At 37.7% G+C, this 22118-nt stretch overlaps 1 protein-coding gene across 1 annotated transcript; it reads right to left on the minus strand.

The window, feature by feature from the left end:
* Nucleotides 1-54: 54 nt before the first annotated feature.
* LOC121730308 (splicing factor 3B subunit 6) lies at nucleotides 55-1686 on the minus strand. Its single transcript, XM_042119293.1, has 3 exons — nucleotides 1574-1686; nucleotides 1150-1268; nucleotides 55-361 (listed from the first exon to the last, which is right to left on the minus strand). The coding sequence occupies exons 1-3, from the start codon at nucleotides 1601-1603 to the stop codon at nucleotides 130-132; spliced, it is 381 nt and encodes a 126-aa protein (XP_041975227.1). The 5' UTR covers nucleotides 1604-1686; the 3' UTR covers nucleotides 55-129.
* Nucleotides 1687-22118: the final 20432 nt, after the last annotated feature.

Here is a 22118-nt window from a genome sequence, read left to right on the forward strand (position 1 = left end):
GAATCCAGATTACCGAGGCCCTACTGTATGTATGTTTCAATAGTTAAATGCAGATTAGCCAGGAAAAAAACTTATCATTAATTCTTAAAAGACTCCACTCATAAAATATTATACTTCAAATTATTTTTTCTATTTCCGAAGATCTTCTGACGATATTCCATACTTCTTTTTGAGCGTATCAAGCTCTTCTTGTTTCTTTTCTATGTCCATACCCTTAAATGCTTTGTTAGACCGATAGTACAGCACAACCAAATACCTATTGCATACATTGAATCCTGATAAGTGGTCACAAGCATTTTTGGCATCAAATATATCTTCATAGACAACAAATGCTGTTCCCCTAGTTTCTGCAGTATTGCCACTGAAAAAGAAAAAAATACTATATGTATTTTAAATCCAAAAGTATAGGCATCCGGACCGCCAATCCATGGTGTGCAGACCAAGCATTACTAAGACTTCGATGTCTATCCGTCTGTCCGTCTGTCTGTCTGTCTGTCTCCAGGTTGTATCTCAAGAATAGCTACACTTCTGAAATTTTCAAAGATTATGTATTTCTGTTGCCGCTATAACAACAAATAAGTACTATAAACAACATAAAATTAATATTTAAAGGGCACTCCTATTATACAACAATTGTTTTTTTTTACCTTCTTTGCTCGTAATCAATAATGGCGACAGCATGCCACTACAATTTTTTAAAACATCCTTAATTATATTAGTGCTATAATAATCCATACTAATATTATAAATGTGAAAGTGTGTCTGTCTGTCTGTTACCTCTTCACACCGCTGAACCGATTTGGGTGAAATTTGGCACGTAGATACTTTGAGTCCCGGGAAAGGACATAAAAATACTTTTTATCCCATAAAAATTATGAAAGGAATTATTGTGCACTGATTTGATAAGAAGTAAAACAATATCATTAGTTTTTTGGAAAACTAAATTCCCATTGCTCAAAAATTATTAGATTCAGAAATCTAAGACAAATAATAAGTAAGTAAGAAAAAATATATTTTATTATGGAAAACATATTATTAAGGAAAGTTATCATTGTTATTTTATTCCACTTTTTAAGGTTAATTTGTATATATTCTATCACATAATAATTTGTATATATTCTATAGCACACATAAAAGCTCACAACTTACACTCTTATTTGTCGTATAGCTCCATATTTTCCAAAGATGTCGTACATTTCTTCTGCAGATATTTTATATGGCAAATTTCTTATGTACAAAATTCTGTTCACCTCCGGTGGCAACCTGACCTAAAATGAAGACACAAAATTTGTATGTAATTAATATCTTTACTAAGTACACATTTTGTGGGCGAATTATTCTTCGATACTACTAATAAGGGTTTTAATTTTTTTTTAATATTATATGCTCCCAAGTCCCAACTTACATTATTAAAGGAGTTTAATAGAATTAAAAAGCTACTGTAATACTTGGATCATTTTCTTATGCTTGCAAACCATTAAACAGCTTGTAGATTGTAACATGTTTACCAATACTTTTCTGATGTTTCTAGTTCCCTCAAGTGTTACATAGAAGAGTAGCAAAAATTACTTACGTTTGCCCGTCTTTGGAGTGCTAACGCCATTGGATTATTGGTTTCGGATTTTGTGGAAAAATTGATTGAAAATAGTTTTTATTTACAACTTTTACAAGATACAAGTTTCCTATAAAATAAAAAAGTACCTTCTCTGTGAGTCTGACGTCTGTCGTCTGTAGACCATTGACTTTTTTTTTTTTTTAATTTATTGGGAGCTGGAAACGAGTCCTTTGCTCCAAACCATTGACTTTTATAAGCAGTGTTGCCAACTTTTTTTTTACTAACCCACCAAATTCAGCAGCGTAAACCACCAGAAACCACTAAAACCTAAATGGTCCCTCAAACCACCAGAATTCCACTAAATAACGTAAAGAAAAAATAACCAATCTGAATATAATTTGAAAATAATATAACAATAACGTCATTATTATTATGAAATAATTTTTTTGTTACTACAAAAAGGAAAACTTTAGTAACCTATGTACCTATGTATAAGTAGGTACTTAACTAAAGAGTAAAGATGAACGTCTTTAGAGGAATCATTGTCATTTACTTGTTCAGTTTGTGAAGAATAAATTTTTTTAGTTCTAATTTTTGTAATACGGTATTTAGTATTATGTTGTTATTACAGCATTTACCTTTGCGTGCTAGCCTTGCACGAAAGAAAGGCGATCAATCTTCATCCGGTTTCTCTGTTATGTCTTGACAACATTCATCATGCAAAATAATCGCTCTATATCAGCGTTAGAATGCCTCAAAATAAATAAAGATACTAATAATATAATTAAGTTTCCAGTGTGCGTCTTCAAGGGTTAGAAACATAATAAAAAAAACTAGTGGTTGTATAACGTATTTATAGTCTATGTATTATGACAAGCCCTGACATTATTGTATTAGAAATATGGTATGAAAGTATGTAGAGTTTTGAGGTGAATATAAGATATTATACAGTCCACGGTGTTTTCTTCATGGTCTTCGAGCAGCCGGATATAACAAAAGAGCCAGCGTATTATGTGGATAAGCAGTTAAGTAAATAGATTTATTTAAGAGATGAGTATTGAAATACGAGAAAATTTATAGCGGTTTCCTTGGCGACATATAAACAAGAGCCCATAATTTGGAAAAATATTTTATCTTTGATTTTTCTTTACTGTTATTATTTGCAAGAATGGAAGGTTTAATGAGAGTGCAGAAACATTTACGAGTCCAAATGTTGAACGAGTATACAAAGTTTCAAAACATAACTCATAATGGCAAAATATCTCAATCTTATATAGAGGTGAGACTAGAGAGCTTAGAGAATACTTGGAAAAGATTCGAATCTAACCATTTTAAGCTGCTAACAATGGAGGAATTGCAAGAAGAATGTAGCTATTTAGTAGATAATATTTTTGAAGAAGGAAAGGAAGTTTTCTTGGAATACAAGGGAAAGTTGAGGGAATACCGGATGGATCATAGCTTGAATGGGCAAAAATCAGTAACGTTGCCAGAAATAACCATACCGATTTTCTCTGGACATTACGATGAATGGCCGTCATTCCACGACTTGTTTGAGACAGTTATACATAGAAATTCAAATTTAGCTAACGTAGAAAAACTGTATTATCTGAAAGCCCACATTAAAGGAGATCCAGAGCAGCTGCTTAGACATGTACCAATTACTGCAGAGAATTATGAGAAGTGTTGGGAATTGATTAATAGAAGATACAGTAATAGGCGATATATAGCTAACAACATATTAATACGCTTATTTGATCAGGAAAATATAACTGTGGAGAGAAGCAGTGAATTAAAAAGACTTCTAGATACAACTAATGAGTGTTTAAGTGCCTTGTCGAATTTAGGTTTCGATGTTTCGACTTGGGACATATTAATTAATCATATTGTCACTCAAAAACTAGACCAAGGTTCTAAAAGGGAATGGGAACAGAACATTAGTCATAACATAGAAAGCTTACCTTCTTATACGGAACTAACAAAATTCTTAGAAGCTAAATTTAGAACATTAGAAATTTTAGAATTGGAAAAGAGAGAGACAAAACAAGAACTAAATGTCGACAAACGGCCAAGATTAGAGCTGATAGAGAGTGGGCCAAGATTGAAGCCGGTACATAGAGCACAAGTTTTCCATGTTGTTGCTGCAACGTGTGGATATTGTAAGGAGGGTCACAAGATAGAAGAGTGTCAAAAGTTTCGACAAATGGAAATGAGTAGTAGGTTAGATTTTGTTAATAGCACTAGATTATGTTTTAATTGTTTAGGGTCATACCATAGGGCATCTAGGTGTAAGCGATCCAATGGTTGTCAATGTTGCCATAGGCGGCACCACACGTTATTGCACGCAGAAAAGCAACATGGTAGTTCACGAGGGTTGAATTGTACGAGAAAGCAGTGTGATGTAGCCTTTAATAAAACTGTATATTATGACAAGGAAACATCGGTCAGAAGCAGGTCAGCAAATTTAGTGGACGATTATAATAGTATTCGTTATAATATTAGAGGTGATCCGTTCGCAAACAATTAAGGTTGCGGGAAATAAAAGATAGGGTTATTTAATGTTGTGAACAGAGTAGTTTTCGGAACGTAGAATATGCGAGCGTAAGTGTTATTTAATTGAAAGTCTACTTAGTTTTGGAAAAATATGTTATTGAGGTTTTTTTTTCTATACTACCTATTGATTGTGGTGTTAGCTAATAAAGGTAACTTAACGTAACAAGGTATTTATTGAGTTTGTTTTATGTGTCGTAGTTTTAAATGAGGATGCTATTTTGCTTTAAAGTTATGTACGGTAGGGCTAGAGTAGTTATTATTGTGAATTGTAGTAATTTTATGATGTAAGACTTTCTAATAGGCAGGTATAATTATGTTTGTTTTGGTATAAAGAGATTATATTTGTGACGATTTAATGTACAGTTATGAATATACTAACTAATATATTCATGGGGGGGGAGTGTATAACGTATTTATAGTCTATGTATTATGACAAGCCCTGACATTATTGTATTAGAAATATGGTATGAAAGTATGTAGAGTTTTGAGGTGAATATAAGATATTATACAGTCCACGGTGTTTTCTTCACTAGTGGTTTAACGTCGAAGCTACCACTAACTTAAATAATCTAATCCACTAAGAAATCCACTAGCCACTAAAATCAAAATTTTCCCGCCGAAAGGTACGTCTAAACCACCAGATCTAGTGGAAATTCCACTAAGTTGGCAACACTGTAATTATAACTGGACTCGGCATGGTCTTCTACCAAATCAAAATACTGTGGCCGGTCCGCCATTTTATGTTCCGGTTCTCCGAGGTACATAAACTGTCAAAGTGTCGTATTAAAGGGATGTCGAAATTGAAAGAAAATATCGATATATCGATACATCGATATTTGAAAAAATATCAATATCGGTCTCGATATATCGCGAAAAAAATAGGCACTTGAAATGTTCACAAAATACTCAGTTGTATAGATACTTTAATAATAATAATTGATGGTAAAATTAAAATAAACTGTAAACACTTCGTGCGCGAGTACAACTAGTATTTGTCCCATTTTTTGGTAATTTTTGCCCGATATCAATAATGGCAACTTAAATAATAATTAATAAACTTAAAATAAATTAAATAGTTTTATTAAAATTAAGGAGGCTCCTATATAAAAAAAAAAACATATTTGCCTATTTTGTCTCTATGTACTATAATACATAGAGACAAAATAGGCAAAAATAATATTTTTTTTATATAATATAAAAAAAAAACATTTTTGATATCAATATAACAGGACGCTCACATAAAACATGTTCGTTTATCGATGTCCTCGACAAATATCAACCGAGTGTCCATCACTATAGACCGCCATGTTTAGTTCTTGGCAATATGGCGCCGGCCACACTTTTTTGTAGTTATGTCGCCTCCATCTGTTTCCTTAATCATTGCTGTAGACACAGACTACTTAGGGATACTATGTCTGTAGACTGTGACACAAGTACTTCCTCTTCTTTTTTTTCTTATTATGGCTCTTCGGCTATATAACCATGGCCAGTGTCTACGTATAACAAAAACTAGCCAGTGTCAAGTATTATAAATGGCGGGAAAACAGTATTATTGCCTTATTATTGCATACAATTTTCAGCAACCTTTTCTTTATATCGTCAGGTCAAAAGTCTAGTCAAAGTCGAAGTAAAAAGTCAAAACAGTCAAGAAGTCAAGTCGGTAGTTTCAGTAAAGTGGTAGACGCTTTACTGAAACTTTCGATGGAGTTTTGGAGGGGACACAAAATAGCTCGTTTCTGGATATTGCATCACTTTCCTACACTAATTGTGCACGATAACGAATGGTTAATATCCTACCAATAACACTATTTGAGGAAATACAAAAACACAACATCACCCTTTCACATTCCCGACAAAACTCTCCTTCTTCTTCTTTTTAAATTATGGCTCCTTTGTGAATCGCCAATGTCAGAGTGTGTTGGAACCATAGACATAATATATACTGTCGTAAAGACCACCTGACAACTCGAAAAAGCGTGACGATTTTTGATCTGTCAATGTGTGCGTGTGCTAGTGATGTATATTTTACTATCGATAGTATAGTATTTTGCTATCGATAGTTTAGTCCGTTCGAGTTATTTTACCTGAGTTTCTATAAGAAATAAATAATATGCAAATTTGATAGATTTGTATTTCAAATTAGGTATCATAAATTTTAATTGGCAAAAAAAGGTGACGATTGAAAAGTAGATACACATTTTCTTTTGGAATGATTTTTCAATCGTCGGATATGTTATGACATGAGGTTCTTATAGGGGTACATAATTTACACTTAACACATTATAAAGTTACTTATTTATTACTCAGGTAAAATCTATCTCAAACTCAAACTCAAACTCAAAATTTTTTATTCAGAATAAATTTTTTCAAATATTCTCTGAACGTCGGGGCTACACAGATGCCTACCACCGGTTCGGGAACTAACCCGGCGAGAAGAACCGGCGTAAGAAACTCGCACGGGGCCATCTTTTTCTAAAAAGATGGAAAATTACAAAAAATATATTATAAAATAACAGTGTCATTATGACTAAATAAAATACAACGAATGTACAATTATTATACATATTATAATGAAACAGCTCTGCAGGGGGCGACCTTATTCCCATGGTGTACTATCATTTATAAAATCAGTAACTTTATAGTACGCTTTGGTACACAAACGTTCTTTAACAACTTTTTTAAATCTATTAATTGAGAGATTTTGAACGCTTTCTGGGATCTTATTATAAAGGCGTATACATTGACCTTTAAAAGAATTTTTGACTTTAGTAAGTCTAGTCACCGGAATTTCAAGCTTATGTTTATTACGAGTATTTCTCCCATGGGTATCACATTTTTTCGTGAATTGATATATATTCTTTTTAACATATAATACATTTGATAGGACATATTGAGAAGCAACAGTTAAGATTCCAGTTTCCTTAAATTTTTCTCTAAGTGAAGTATTACGGGCCAACTTGTAGATTGCCCGCACAGCTCGCTTCTGCAGCACAAAAATTGTATTTATATCTGCAGCATTGCCCCACAGCAAAATGCCGTAGGACATAATACTATGAAAGTAACTAAAATACACTAGACGTGCTGTTGTTTCATCTGAAAATTGTCTAATCTTACTTACTGCATATGCTGCTGAACTGAGTCTGTCGGCCAACCCAGCAATATGAGGGCCCCACTGAAGCTTGGAGTCTAGTGTAATACCTAAAAATACAGCTGTATCCACTAGCTCCATAACATCACCATTTAAAAGCACATTGGTTTCCGTTTGCCTTACATTGGGCAATTTGAATTTAATACATTTTGTTTTTTTACTATTAAGTAAAAGATTATTAACACTAAACCAATGTACAATCTTTGAGAGAGCATTATTTACTTCGTCATAACACGCATTAAGCCGTTTGATATTGAATGTAAGAGATGTATCATCAGCAAATAATACTATCCCATGTTTATCTTTAATTAAGAATGGCAGGTCATTTATATAAATAAGAAACAGGAAGGGTCCTAATATAGACCCCTGTGGGACCCCCATTTCAATTTTTGCACCAGCAGATTTTTTACCATTTATCTCAACCCTCTGAGTTCTATTTGACAAGTACGATTTTAGGAGGGCGAGTGCTGTGCCTTTTATGCCATAGTGACAGAGTTTCCTGACCAATGTTTTGTGTTGCACGCAATCAAAGGCCTTTGAGAGATCGCAAAAAACTCCTAGAGCATCCTGCGACGTCTCCCAGGCATTAAAAATACTACTGATCAATTCAACGCCTGCGTCTGTAGTAGACCGTCCCTTTGTAAATCCAAATTGTTTATTATGTAAAATATTATTTATATTAAAGTGCGTTAGTAATTGATTCAGTATTATCTTTTCATACATTTTACTCAATGTCGGTAAAATAGATATAGGTCGGAAATTAGACGGGTCCAACTTACTACCTGATTTAAAAAGAGGTAAAACTTTACTGTGTTTCATTAGATCAGGAAATACGCCACTTTTTATACAATCATTAAATATAGTCGCTAAGTAGGGCGCGATAACATCGATTATAGATTTAATAACTTTCATTGATAGGCCCCACAAATCAGTAGTGTTCTTAATATTTAGTGAATTGAAAGTTTTTAAAATGTCTTCAGGACCTACTTTTTTAAATCTAAAGTCGATATCACATTCATTTACATTTTCTTTAAGTAACAATATAGCATCATCAGGAGAGTCCTTTAGGTTACTTGTAATTGAAACTGGAATGTCAGCGAAAAATTTCTCAAAAGCAGTCGCAACATCATTGTCGGAAGTTATATTTTTGTTATCTATATTTAATTTAAAATCTGAGTTGTGACTGGCGACTCTTCCAGTTTCACTTGCTATTATTTGCCACGTTGTCTTTACTTTATTTTTTGAATTCTTAATTTTATTTCTAATGTGAATAGATTTGGCAGCCCTGCAGACTTGTTTAAATATTTTTGAATATAATCTTACATAGTTTATAAAGTGTTCACTTTGATTTATAGTTCTTTCATTATAAAGGTCATACAGTTTTAATCTGCTTTTCATAATACCTGGTGTAGCCCATTCACTAAATTTACTCTTATTGTTTTTTCCAACTGTCTTAGAGGTGAAGGTAGTATCAAAATGGTTTTTAATTAATTTGAAAAGATTACCAAATGTCATATCTGGACTACTATTATATTCTAAATTTCCAATTTTAGATATAATTTCACCCCTAAACTTCTCAATACGTTTATCATTAATTGGAATACAAGTACTTTTGTTTTTACATGCTTTTTTGAAATTCTTGTTCATGGGGAAAATAGCTCGTTGTCCACAGTGATCAGAGCTTAGTATGTTTAAGACTTCTTTCTTTAAGGAGTCTATATTGGTAAAAATATTATCAATGCATGTAGCAGAGTTGCCACTGATCCTTGTGGGTTCATAAAACAAATTTGTCAAATTATATGATCTTAACAAAGAAGTGAATCTAACAGTGGTTGAATTATTGTCTAAAATATTTATATTAAAATCACCACAAAGTAAAATGTGTTTGTTAGATGCACTTATTTTTGTTAATAAAATCTCCATGTCCTTTTCAAATATATCATATAATCCTAGTGGAGGCCTGTATACACATATAATAATAAAGTTTCCCACCTCTACGCAGGCTATTTTAGTTGTTCGTTCTGTAGAGAGGCTCACTAAGTCCTTACGTTCTTTATATTTTAAATTCTTGTTAATTATTATGAGTGAACCACCTCTTATGGCTTTTTCTCTGCAGAAAGAACTTGCCAGCTGGTGCATACTATAATTTAACATTATTTCATTTTTCTTGAACCAATGTTCAGTAATACATAAGATATCTACATTATTGTTATTTAAAAATAAATCAATTTCTAGTTCCTTATTTGACATTCCTTGTATATTTTGATGCACCAGCGTAAGTGAACTAAGTTTACTATTTTGAATTAGATCTACAGTGCTAGAGACATCCTCTGTTGTCTTATAGTCTAATTTAAATTATTTTTATTTGGAACATATTCCAAGCTGTCATTAGAGCTTGGAATATGTTCCAAATAAAAATAATTTAAATAACTTATCTGGTAAATCAGTCCTTACATTGAAACTTATCTGGTAAATCAGTCCTTACATTGAATTACATTGAAAGTAAACGTTGAAAGTAAACAACACACATAGTATATTATAATTTATTCTTAAATTAAATACATATTATAAAATATCATATATTTTATTACAATTATTTTGAACCGACTTCCAAACAGGAGGAGTCTAGACGTTCGCCTGTGAATATATTTTTATGTATGTTTAACGATTACTCCGCCGTTTATGAACCGATTTTCAAATTTTTTCTTTTGCTGTACATTGTATTGTTCCGAGTAGGTATCATGTTCACAAAAGTGGTGGTCTGGTGATGGAAACAATGAGAAATCGAAGTGACTCTTTGATATTCAAATGGGAACATATGGTCCCAGAAAACGTTCAAAATCTTTCGATTAATAAATTTAAAGAAGTAGTCAAAGAACGTTTTGTGCCAAAGCCAAAATGATTTCATAATTGATGGCACATCTTGGGAGTAGAATGCTGAATGACTGCTTGCAAGGCTACTTCTACATGACTTACAATTATTATGTATCTATCTATGTTTACATTGTATAATTTTTAGTTACAGCATTGTAAATTTTGTTTTAAAAGATTATTTTTTTTCTCCCTTTTTTTAATAAAAAGTGGGCGTGCGAGTTTCTTACGCCGGTTCTTCTCGTCGGCTTAGTTACCGAACCGGTGGTAGGCACCATGTGTTCTGAAAATATATTTTATTTTAGATTTGTTCAGAAATAAAGCAATTTTGATTTTGAATTTTTAAAACACCAACTGTAAGACGTATAGAAAACGTTAAGGACAGCTGAAATGAGTAAAATTATTATTTTTAAACAAAAAATTAAAACCGACTTCCAAGGCAATGACAATAGTAATATTATACTTAAATGAACTAAAAAGTATTAAATAATTCTTATTCTGTACTCAGTATTAATTCTGTTCTCAATCTTCATTATTTTGCAATCGGTACCAGCTAACCTAATCGCCAGTTCTCTGACAGAATAGGTATAACAGCAACTTATATACTTAGGACTGGTACCGACTTCAAAATTATGAAGATTGAGTACAGAATAAGGATTATTTAATACTTTTTAGTTCATATAAGTATAATCTTAAATGAACTAAAAAGCATTAATTGCTTATAATTGCTTATTTTTAATAATTGCTTCAGTAACAAGTGCAACAGTATGTTAAAATTACTGGCACAAATAAAGTTGGGATAGCTCCTTTAACCAAAATAGTATTTATTCTAATTTTTCTTTAAAAAATTTCAATGAAATGTTTGCCTACATATTGTTGAATTTTTCTTGGGATTCCAACCAACACGCCCAATTAATTTCAGCCATTTTCCTCTTATTAGAGGATCTTGAGGGAATCTGTAAAACAAATGATTATGATATATAAATATAAACCTTCCTCTAGTTTTAGAGTCACTCTATATTATAGTAGTTATATTATATTAGCTATATTATACTATACTATATTATATTAGTTAAAAAAAAATAATATGTTCTTTTTAGTCCGGCCGCACATTTTCCGAATTTCTGATCACAAAAATTCGGACGCCCCGCCCCGCTCATACATTTTGACACGTCAGAAATTCTTTTAGTATTGTTACGGTACATGGTATACGGACACGTGGTGCGCAAGTACATACTCGAACCTTCTAAAAAGGTCCAATGTTTGTTTACGTGTTTACCCTTTATTTGTTAGCGTGTTTGAATTTAGACCTTATGACTGAGTTCATAAGGTCTAAATTAAATTCAACCTACTGCACTATCGCAAGGACGGCAGTTTTATTGTGGCACATTCCCGAGCCTACTAGAAATTTCCCACGGTTGTTTACTTGTTTACGTGAAATCGGGAAATTTCTGGAATTCGTCTCGCCATATAAAAAGAGCCGCAGGCACGCCCGGCAATTCAGTTTGGTTCGAACGATCATCAAGGCGATTTCGGAGTGAACACAAGTGATCAATAGTGAGTGAACTAGTGAAACCTGCGACTTGGCTACGACCTAGGACAGTGATAGTGCTTAGTGATTGGACCTAGTGATTAGTGTTTGGACTTAGTGCTAAGTGTTGTGACCTAGTGTTTAGTGCAGTGTTAATAAAGTCTTCAAGAGAGTCACCAGGTCTTTCTCTCCAAATCCTCGAACCCTAGCACGTAACAACTGGTGTCGGAAGTGAGATTTGGAGATGCCATTGACTCCGAGAGAGGACTTCAAGGGGAGTGTCAGGACAAGGGCGCAGCGAGCTGCTGCCATTGACTCCGAGAGAGGAGTTGCGGAGGCCACACCCACTGGGGACCAAGCTCCGCCCACTGAGGGACAGGCCCCACCTACTGGCCCCGCCCACCAGGTTCCACCCACTGACCACGCCCACCAGGCTCCGCCCACTTTGGGCGAAGCCCCGCCCACTGGCTCCGCCCACCAGGCCACGCCCACTCTGGCCACACCCACTGGCTCCGCCCACCAGGCCACGCCCACTCAGACCACGCCCACTGGCCCCGCCCACCAGGCTCCACCTACTCAAGTCCTGCCTGCTCAGGCCCCGTCGACCAGCTCCATCCATCCAGCCACACCCGTTGTTTCTACGGCCCCTCAAATGGCTCCTCAATTAGAAAGCATAATTGAGTTAATTCACGCTTTGCAAGATTCTCAAAGGGCAATGATGGAGTCACAAGACCGCAAGCTCGGCGCTTTGCAAGAATTTCAGAAGGCTGAAATCAGAGCGATTCGAGAATCACAAGAGCAGCAAAAAGACCTCCAAGAAAAAGCACTTGGAGCTATAAAGGATGTTAGTGACACGGTGACTAAGCTTCGTAAAGATGTCGACGTAATGGACGAACGCGTTACCGGGTTAGGAGTGGATGTGGAAAATGTGAAAACCGGCCTCACTGAACTACAGAAGAAAGTAGTGCGCCTGGAAACCACAGGAATCGCGGCGTCTAGTGGAGCTTCCGTAGTGGTACAAGGACCAAGAGTTAAAGTGCCACCATACGACGGTACTACTTCCTGGAACGCTTATCGTCAGCAATTCCAGACGGTTGCTTCTGCCAACGGATGGACTGACGAACAATGCCTGACCGCTCTCACTGTCGCGCTCAGAGGGCAAGCCTTGTCAGTCCTGGAAGCACATACAGGAAATGGGTTCAAAGACCTGATGGAAGCCCTTGAATCCAGATACGGGGAGCGACACCTGGAGCACGTGTTCCGTGCTCAACTTCGTGACAGAGTCCAACGCTCAGGAGAAGGATTACAACAATGGGCGTTGGAAATTGAAAAACTCGTCAAGAAGGCACACCCAGGAGCTGACGCCAAGATGGTCGACATGAATATTGTGCAAGCATTTGTCGACGGAATCAGGGATCTGGAGGTCAGAGCTGCGGTGAGGCTTCGTCACCACACCTCGCTTAAGGAAGTATTGGCGCATGCTTTGGAAGTCGAGGCTGTTCGCCGTGACATACGACAGACCCATAAGATCCACGAGGTCTCTGAGGAAGTCAAGGAGGTCAAGGCTCCCACGAAGAAAAGTTTTGGAGCCATGTGCTACAAGTGCGGCGAGAGGGGCCATCTTCAGCTCAACTGCCCGCAGAAGGAGACCCAGATGGCAAGAATGAAAAGGCTCGAGGAACAAATGGAGGAGCTGAAGAAGCAAGGGGCTTCGTCCCCTGTCCGGGAGCAGGGAAACGAATAAAAGCCAGGACTAAGGGGCGAGTGCTGGCTGACACGGAGGAAGCCCCAATAACGGTTGTCTCCCAAGCAAGTAGCGGGAATAGTCTGGTGATTCAGGGGACTATTAACGGGATGGACTGCAAAATGACTCTAGACACAGGAGCCTCTAGAACAATAGTGAACCCAAATTTGATAAAAGCCACAAGGAGGCACAAGAGGAGAATTAACTGTCGGCTTCTTACCGCCTCCGGTCAGCCAATACCCGTCCTGGGAGAAATGTCAGTTACGATTAATGTGGGGGAGTCCTCATACCCTCATGACGTTATCGTGGCTGAGATTATGGATGATTGCATCTTGGGTTTGGATTTCATGAAGAAGCACAACTGCAGAATTAATGTCGCTGACGGAGTTTTCAAGTGTGGTGAAGAAGAAATTTTCATCCTTGGAGGCGCCTGCGGGAAAGTTGAATGTGTAAAGAAAGTCATAATACCTGGACGTGCGGAAGCTCGGGTGCTGGTGAAACTACCGCCAGCTGGAAAGAAGAAGTTGAATAGATGCGTGTTGATCGAAGACACACCTACCAAGACATCAGCGCAAAAACTGATGACGGCGAGAACCCTTGTTAGTGGAAGCAGTAACGCTGTGGTCAGGGTTTTGAATCTTGCTGATCGCGAGATCTGCTTGAACAAAGGTGACGTCATTGGAAAGTGCGAGGAAGTTGTCTGGATGAGAAAGTGTAGTTCGATCACAGGCTCAGACTCAGCAAACACCAGCAACTATGGAATAGTGACTGAACTACTCGATGACTGCAAGAGTAATCTGACTTATTCGCAGGGCATGAAAGCTAAGAAGTTTTTACAACGCCACGCGAATATCTTCTCCAGTCAGGAAGGCGACCTTGGAAGAACGTCGATGGTTCAGCACAGGATAGATACCGGAAGCGAGAACCCAATTCGTCAACGAGCAAGACGGATACCCATTGCAAAGGAAAAAGAAGTTGGAGGCCTTTTGGAGGACATGAGAAGGCATAAGATCATTGAACCGTCTGCAAGTCCGTGGTGCTCACCGGTTGTATTAGTGAAGAAGAAAGATGGCAGTACAAGATTTTGTGTGGACTACAGACGTCTCAATGATGTCACCAAGAAGGACAGTTATCCATTACCTCGAATTGACGACTCTCTGGATACCTTGAGTGGCATGAAATGGTTCTCGACCCTGGACCTGAAATCTGGATACTGGCAGGTGGAAATTCATCCAAAAGACAAAGAGAAGACAGCTTTCTCCACCGGTAAAGGTTTATGGCAGTTTAACGTCATGCCCTTTGGATTGTGCAACGCACCTGCCACATTTGAGCGACTCATGGAGTGTGTACTGGCAGGCTTAGTTGGAGAGGCTTGCTTAGTCTATTTGGACGACGTCATCATTGTTGGCCGCGACTTCGAAGACCATTTGCGAAACTTAGAACGAGTTTTCGCCAAAATAGAGGGAGCCAAATTAAAGTTGAATCCGAAAAAGTGTCGTTTATTCAGGAGTAAGGTGAACTATCTCGGCCATGTTATCTCCAGTGATGGAATTCAGACGGACCCGGAGAAACTAGAAGCAGTCCAAAATTGGCCAACCCCTAAGAACAAAACCGAAGTGCGGGCATTTCTCGGCCTATGCTCCTACTACAGGCGTTTTGTTAAGGGATTCTCAGAGATAGCCAAGCCATTACATCGACTGACAGAAGATAAACGACAGTTTATTTGGGACGAGACTTCCGAAGATTCTTTTCAGAAACTAAAGAAACATCTGTGTGAAACACCAATCCTGGGGTATCCACAACCTGAAGGTCAGTTTATAGTCGACACGGACGCAAGCAACACGGCCATTGGAGGGGTGTTATCTCAAAAACAGGGTGAAAGAGAAGTTGTAATTGCATATTTCAGCAAATCTTTATCTAAGCCAGAGAGAAACTACTGTGTGACAAGAAGAGAACTCTTGGCTGTCGTAAAGACGCTACAACATTTCAGCAAGTATCTCATCGGCAGACACTTTTTACTGCGAACTGATCACGCAGCCTTGAAGTGGCTACTACAATTCAAGAACCCAGAAGGCCAAGTAGCTCGATGGATTGAACAACTCCAGGAGTATGACTTCAAGACGGAACACCGCAGCGGAAAGGCACATGGGAATGCCGACGCACTTTCGCGAAGGCCGTGTTCGGAAGACTGCAAACATTGTGTTAAGCAGGAATCTAATGAAGTAACATTAAAGTTAACGAAAACAAGTCCTTTGGGCCCATGGGAGAATGATGCTATGAGGGAGGCTCAAGAAACAGATGACGACCTTCGGCATATCATCACATGGAAGAAACGGGGTGATGAAAAACCAATCTGGAGTGAGGTTGCACCCACTGGCGCTGTCACTAAGGCGTACTGGGCGCAATGGGACAGTCTGATACTTCAAAACGGAATACTCTACCGGAAATGGGAGAAGACCAACGGCAGAGAGTTCCATCTTCAGATAGTTGTCCCAAGTACGAGAGTACCGGATGTTCTCCGTGAAATGCATGATGGCGTATCAGGAGGTCATCTAGGAGTAAAGAGGACGTTAAAAAAAGTGCGAGAACGATTCTACTGGTTGCATTGTCGAGACGATGTACAGGATTGGTGCCGCAAATGTACTACTTGCGCTGCAGTGAAGGGACCACAGACAAGAAGCCGTGGGAGCCTGCGCTTGTATAACGTTGGCGCACCGTGGGAACGAATCGCAGTTGACGTAGCTGGGCCATTTCCTGTAACGGAATCAGGAAACAAGTATTTTATGGTTGTCATGGATTACTTCACCAAATGGCCAGAAGTGTTCGCCATACCAAACCAGGAAGCTACAACAGTTGCTTCTAAGCTAGTCGAAGAAGTAATATCTCGCTTTGGTGTGCCTCTAGAAATCCATTCCGATCAGGGCAGGAATTTCGAATCGCAGGTCTTCCAGGAAGTGTGCAGAATTTTGGGAATGCATAAAACGAGGACCACCGCGTACCATCCACAGTCTGATGGAATGGTTGAGAGATTTAACCAGACCCTTGAGAGGCATTTGGCGAAATTGGTAGATGACAAACAAAAGGACTGGGACAAGTATATACCACTCTTCCTTCTGTCGTACCGTACCGCCGAGCATGAGAGCATAAAAGCTACCCCGGCGTATGTCAATTACGGTAGAGAACTACGAGTACCAGTAGACCTTTTGACAGGAGGATCACCGGAAGAACCAAAGACCGTACCAGATTATGTCTGCGATTTAAGGGAAAAGATGCGCTATATACACGCCATGGTTCGGGAAAATGGGTTACAGTCAAGTGAGAACATGAAGACCAGATACGACCGGAAATCGAATACAAGCGGCTTCGAAGAAGGGTCACTGGTGTGGCTGCATAACCCAACTCGCCGAAAAGGCAAATCTCCAAAGTTGCAGACCAAGTGGGACGGCCCATACAAAGTGGTTACCCGATTGAATGATGTGACTTACAGGATTCAAAAGCAACCAAGAGGGACATTCAAAGTGGTACACATAGACCGTCTGGCGCGATACCATGGCAGTAACAATGATGCTCGGGACGAGCATCTCTAAGAGGGGAGTAGTGTTACGGTACATGGTATACGGACACGTGGTGCGCAAGTACATACTCGAACCTTCTAAAAAGGTCCAATGTTTGTTTACGTGTTTACCCTTTATTTGTTAGCGTGTTTGAATTTAGACCTTATGACTGAGTCCATAAGGTCTAAATTAAATTCAACCTACTGCACTATCGCAAGGACGGCAGTTTTATTGTGGCACATTCCCGAGCCTACTAGAAATTTCCCACGGTTGTTTACTTGTTTACGTGAAATCGGGAAATTTCTGGAATTCGTCTCGCCATATAAAAAGAGCCGCAGGCACGCCCGGCAATTCAGTTTGGTTCGAGCGATCATCAAGGCGATTTCGGAGTGAACACAAGTGATCAATAGTGAGTGAACTAGTGAAACCTGCGACTTGGCTACGACCTAGGACAGTGATAGTGCTTAGTGATTGGACCTAGTGATTAGTGTTTGGACTTAGTGCTAAGTGTTGTGACCTAGTGTTTAGTGCAGTGTTAATAAAGTCTTCAAGAGAGTCACCAGGTCTTTCTCTCCAAATCCTCGAACCCTAGCACGTAACAGTATAATGGGTCTACAACAAAATGTATGAACAGAGTGCGTTCCGCCGGGCGTCCGAATTTTTCTGATCAGAAATTTCGGATAATGTGCGGCCGGGCTTAAGGTGATAAATATAAAGGTAAATGATTTTTACTTTAGATTTATGTTATTGTAAAATATCGATAAGCATATCGATAAATTTGATTCAAGCACTAGCGTATATGTAAGAAATTTTGATGAAAAATTTTTCTTCAAAATTTGTGTAATATAGGAACAATAGTACCTTTAGTTACGCAAAATATGAAAGTAAAAGGGAGGATTCACAATATTTTATTTGAAATAGAGAACTAAAGACCAGAATATAGCAAAAATAAACACATCGTAGCAATTAGGAAATGAAGATTAATTACGGGTGAAATGTATATTTTTCAGGATTATTCCTATGATTTACACTGCAATCACTCACAGCACAAGTTATTATTGTTATATATAATAGTATTTGTTGAAAATAACATACGATTTAAATAATAAATTACAAATACCGAAAGGGCATAAAAACGATTGACGACTTTTGACGACCTGTCAAATAAAAGTTGTTACAATTTTCATTAGACTGCCTCTCTCTTTTCATCTTGTTATAATTCCATAAAGGATTTTCTTCTCTCTCGCACTCTTTGTTGGTCTCTTAGAGTATACATTAGCAAGCTTTCTAGTCCATGTAGTTACAGCAGTGGTGTATCACAGTGAAGAGGCACTTTCATCTTCAATAATCAGCTCTTCAATATCCTAATAAAGGGTTACTTCCCACTCCTTGTATTTATTTTCAGTGTTTTTTCTTTCAAAATGATAGTATAAATTCTCCCAGTCATTTCGGTTATTTCGTTAAATTTTTTACACGTGGGAGAGCCATGCTTCGGCACGAATGGGCCGGCTCGACCGGATAAATACCACGTTCTCACAGAAAACCGGCGTGAAACAGCGCTTGCGCTGTGTTTCGCCGAGTGAGTGAGTTTACCGGAGGCCCAATCCCCTAACCCCTACCCTATTCCCTTCCCTTCCCTTAAAAGGCCGGCAACACACTTGCAGCTCTTCTGATGCTGCGAGTGTTCATGGGCGACGGAAGTTGCTTTCCATCAGGTGACCCGTTTGCTCGTTTGCCCCCTTATTTCATTAAAAAAAAAAATAAAAAAAAATACTAGCTGTTGCCCGCGACTTCGTCCGCGTGGACTTAAGTTTATAGTTGTTCCCGTACTTCGATTGAATCGTTTACGCGCAAATCAGAAAAGTATATTGAATGGGAACCGCACATTTTTCCGGGACAAAAAAACAGTCCTTGTCCCAGATTCAAATTAGTATCCCAATCTCCATGCCAAATTTCCTCAAAATAGAATAAATAGTTTATGCACAAATCATAAAAGTATTTTGTGCAGTAACCGTACATTTTTCCGAGACAAAATGTATCCTATGTTCTTTTTCGGGACTCAAAGTATCTTTATACCAAATTTCAGCAAAATGGGTCCAGCTGTTTACGCGTGATGTCGTGACCACGCGAAATATACGCGCAGCTTTGCCGACGTAAATGAGATATTTCTAATATAGTCCACAAAAAAAGTTTATGATCCTTTACGTGATCTACTTCTTATCTGATCCAAATAACAGAAAAAATGTTCTAGTAGTTCGTGAGATAAGCCCTTTCAAATAATTTCCCCCGTTTTTTACACATTTTCCTCTATTTCTTGGCTCAGATCAGATTTTTTATAAGCTAGGTGTTTATAAAGAATAAAAAATAAATAATTTTATTTGTAAAAAGATTGTATTGCAAACAAATTTTATTCCAATTACCCCGGTAATGCCGGGGTAATTGGAATAAAACATTTTGATATTTTTTAGGGTTCCGTAGCCAAACGGCAAAAAACGGAACCCTTATAGATTCGTCATGTCTGTCTGTCTGTCCGTCCGTATGTTACAGCCACTTTTCTCCGAAACTATAAGAGCTATACTCATAGATAAAGTATTATAGTCTATAGTACCTCAATGGCTATACTATTGAAACTTGGTAAGTAGATGTAGTTCGTGAACCGTTTTAAGATTTTGATACAAAAATGGAAAAATTATTAAAAATTTTAGGGGTCCATACCTACATAATTATACAACTGAAACAAAAAAAAAAATTTACCTATACGTGTCTACAATAGAAGTCTTTGGGTATCTATGGATAGGTCTTCAAAATTCATATTGAGGTTTCTAATATCATTTTCTAACCTGAATAGTTTGCGAGAGACGCTCTTCCAAAGTGTTAAAATGTGTCCCCCTCCCCCCCCCCCTCTAACTTCTAAAGTAGGGGCATGATAAGTCTAATAAAAATATATGATGTACATTACTACAAAAACTACCAACAAAAATTGGTTCGAACGACATCTAGCCAGTAGTTTTTTTATACGTCATAATTAATGGTATACCTTAATTAAACTTTCATTAAATCAACTGAAATATGAAAACAAATCAAAAACCTCTTAATTTCATAAAAATAAACCTTATTGCTGCTGCGGGCGGAATCCTTCATGGGCGAGTCCAACTCGCACTTGGCCGGTTTTTTTTGCGGCTGATTCTGTGTACTAATACATGCAAATATAACAATTTATCCAATGATCAAGGATATTTTTTGAAAATCTGCCATCAGATCCTGGTACACCTATTATACTTGGCAACAAACACCGCGACTCAATAATTTTAATATTGCACCCACGGGCGTATATTATATAGCTTTGATAAGGGGGGGGGGGGGGGGGGGGGGGGGTGTCCCCTAACGTAAAAATGCGACCAAGTGCGAGTTGGACTCGCCTATGAAGGGTTCTGCAGCAGCCAAAATACCTACTCTGCCTTCGGACAAGCTCCACAGTATAATAATAATTATATTGTAAATAGAAAAAAATACATGTACCTCGCCGATGAAAATCGGTGGGTACATAATATATTGTCGATTGAACAAGTAAGATGGACAGTAATGCCCCCCTCCCCCCCCCCCCCCCTTATTTACGCCCATGATTGTACCCCTAATCCAATACTGGCACCACAATGCTGCTGGTACCGTACATTGCCAACAAAACCAAATAAAAAAAAAATTCTAAGTCTCTTTTTCTATAGCTCCGCTGAGGATCTCCCCTGACCTCCTGAAGTGTTTCCCTCATCACTGAGACTGGTTAAGCCGGGGAGGTTCTCATTATCTCCCGGAGCCCCATAAAACAGGTAACAAGATTTGAAAGAGACGCCCTCTTGCTCTCCACTCCCGTCCTACACCTAGCTCTCGGATTTGCAGCCTCAAAGGCATTGGTGAGCATTTGCGGTTTTTGCCAAATTCTGAACCTTGAGGACTAGAACAATTTCTCCCCTTTCGAGAACACTTTAATATTTTAAAAGTGAACTTGCAAGTAATAATCGTTGTTTAGGTGGTTTTTTAAACAAAAATACGATTAAAAAATTCGCTTAAATTTATTGAAAAATCTTTTACAAAATTCTGGTATCCTAACATTGTTTTCATGAAATAATAATAAGAATATAAGGTAATAAAAAACATAAATGCTTTACTTACATTACATGGTCATGATTTAAAAGAAACTTGAAAATATTATAATATAATTGTAATAATTATTCTAAAATAACTATGCACTAGTGTACAATCGAAGTTTCGACTTTGGCTTAAATTATTATCATGCTCACCAAAATTTTCTCGTAAAAAAACGTCGAAACAGGAAACTTTTTTAACTTTACTTATTACCTTAGTACATAATATGGAAATGGAATGGAATGATAGCATGGAAATAGTTTTCCGTGCTATAATTTATTATTTTTCAAATTCAATCTAATATGACATTAAAAAGAATAACCATAATGTTCTCAATTTATTGAAATACATACTAACTTATATAATTACATTGGACATTATATTAATAGAATCTTGTAGTCAAACTATGTTTATCTTAGTTTGGCTACAAGATTCTATTAATTTTAATTTCATTGTGATTTTATACATTCGGCTTCTGCCAAAATCGAACATCGGTTGAACACTACTTTTTTCTTTCTAATACATATTTTCATAATCAGACACTTAATAATAAAATGTCCTTCTTATGGTCTTCACATTTTTACCCTAAGGCGCTGTCTAGACGACGGGGCGGGGCGGGCCGGTCAACTTCGCTGCGTACGCCCGTCGATGTCTGCGGCTGCCCGCGCCGCGTACACAAAGCACACGCCGTCTGCGTTACTGCATGTAAACTGGTTTGTGTGATCCACGGCGGGCAGCCTCGGACATGTGCCGCCAGTGCCCGCAGGGCATCTGCGGAGCGGTCTTTTTGCCCGCCGTGTGCGTTGGTAATATAGGATTCCCTTTGTGCTATCATTCGCGGCGAAACTGACCGGCCCGCCCCGCCCCTTCGTCTGCAAAGCGCCTAAGCTGATTGGAGCTGCCATAATATTTAACTTTCATTGCTTATGATTATTGGTACATATATATGAGGTTCATAAAGCATGTAACCCAGGGCATATAATATGTACGTATTAGAAAGTTCTCGTTTATGTCTTTATGAAACT

Source organism: Aricia agestis, chromosome 9, assembly GCF_905147365.1.
Source record: "Aricia agestis chromosome 9, ilAriAges1.1, whole genome shotgun sequence".
NCBI lineage: Eukaryota > Metazoa > Arthropoda > Insecta > Lepidoptera > Lycaenidae > Aricia > Aricia agestis.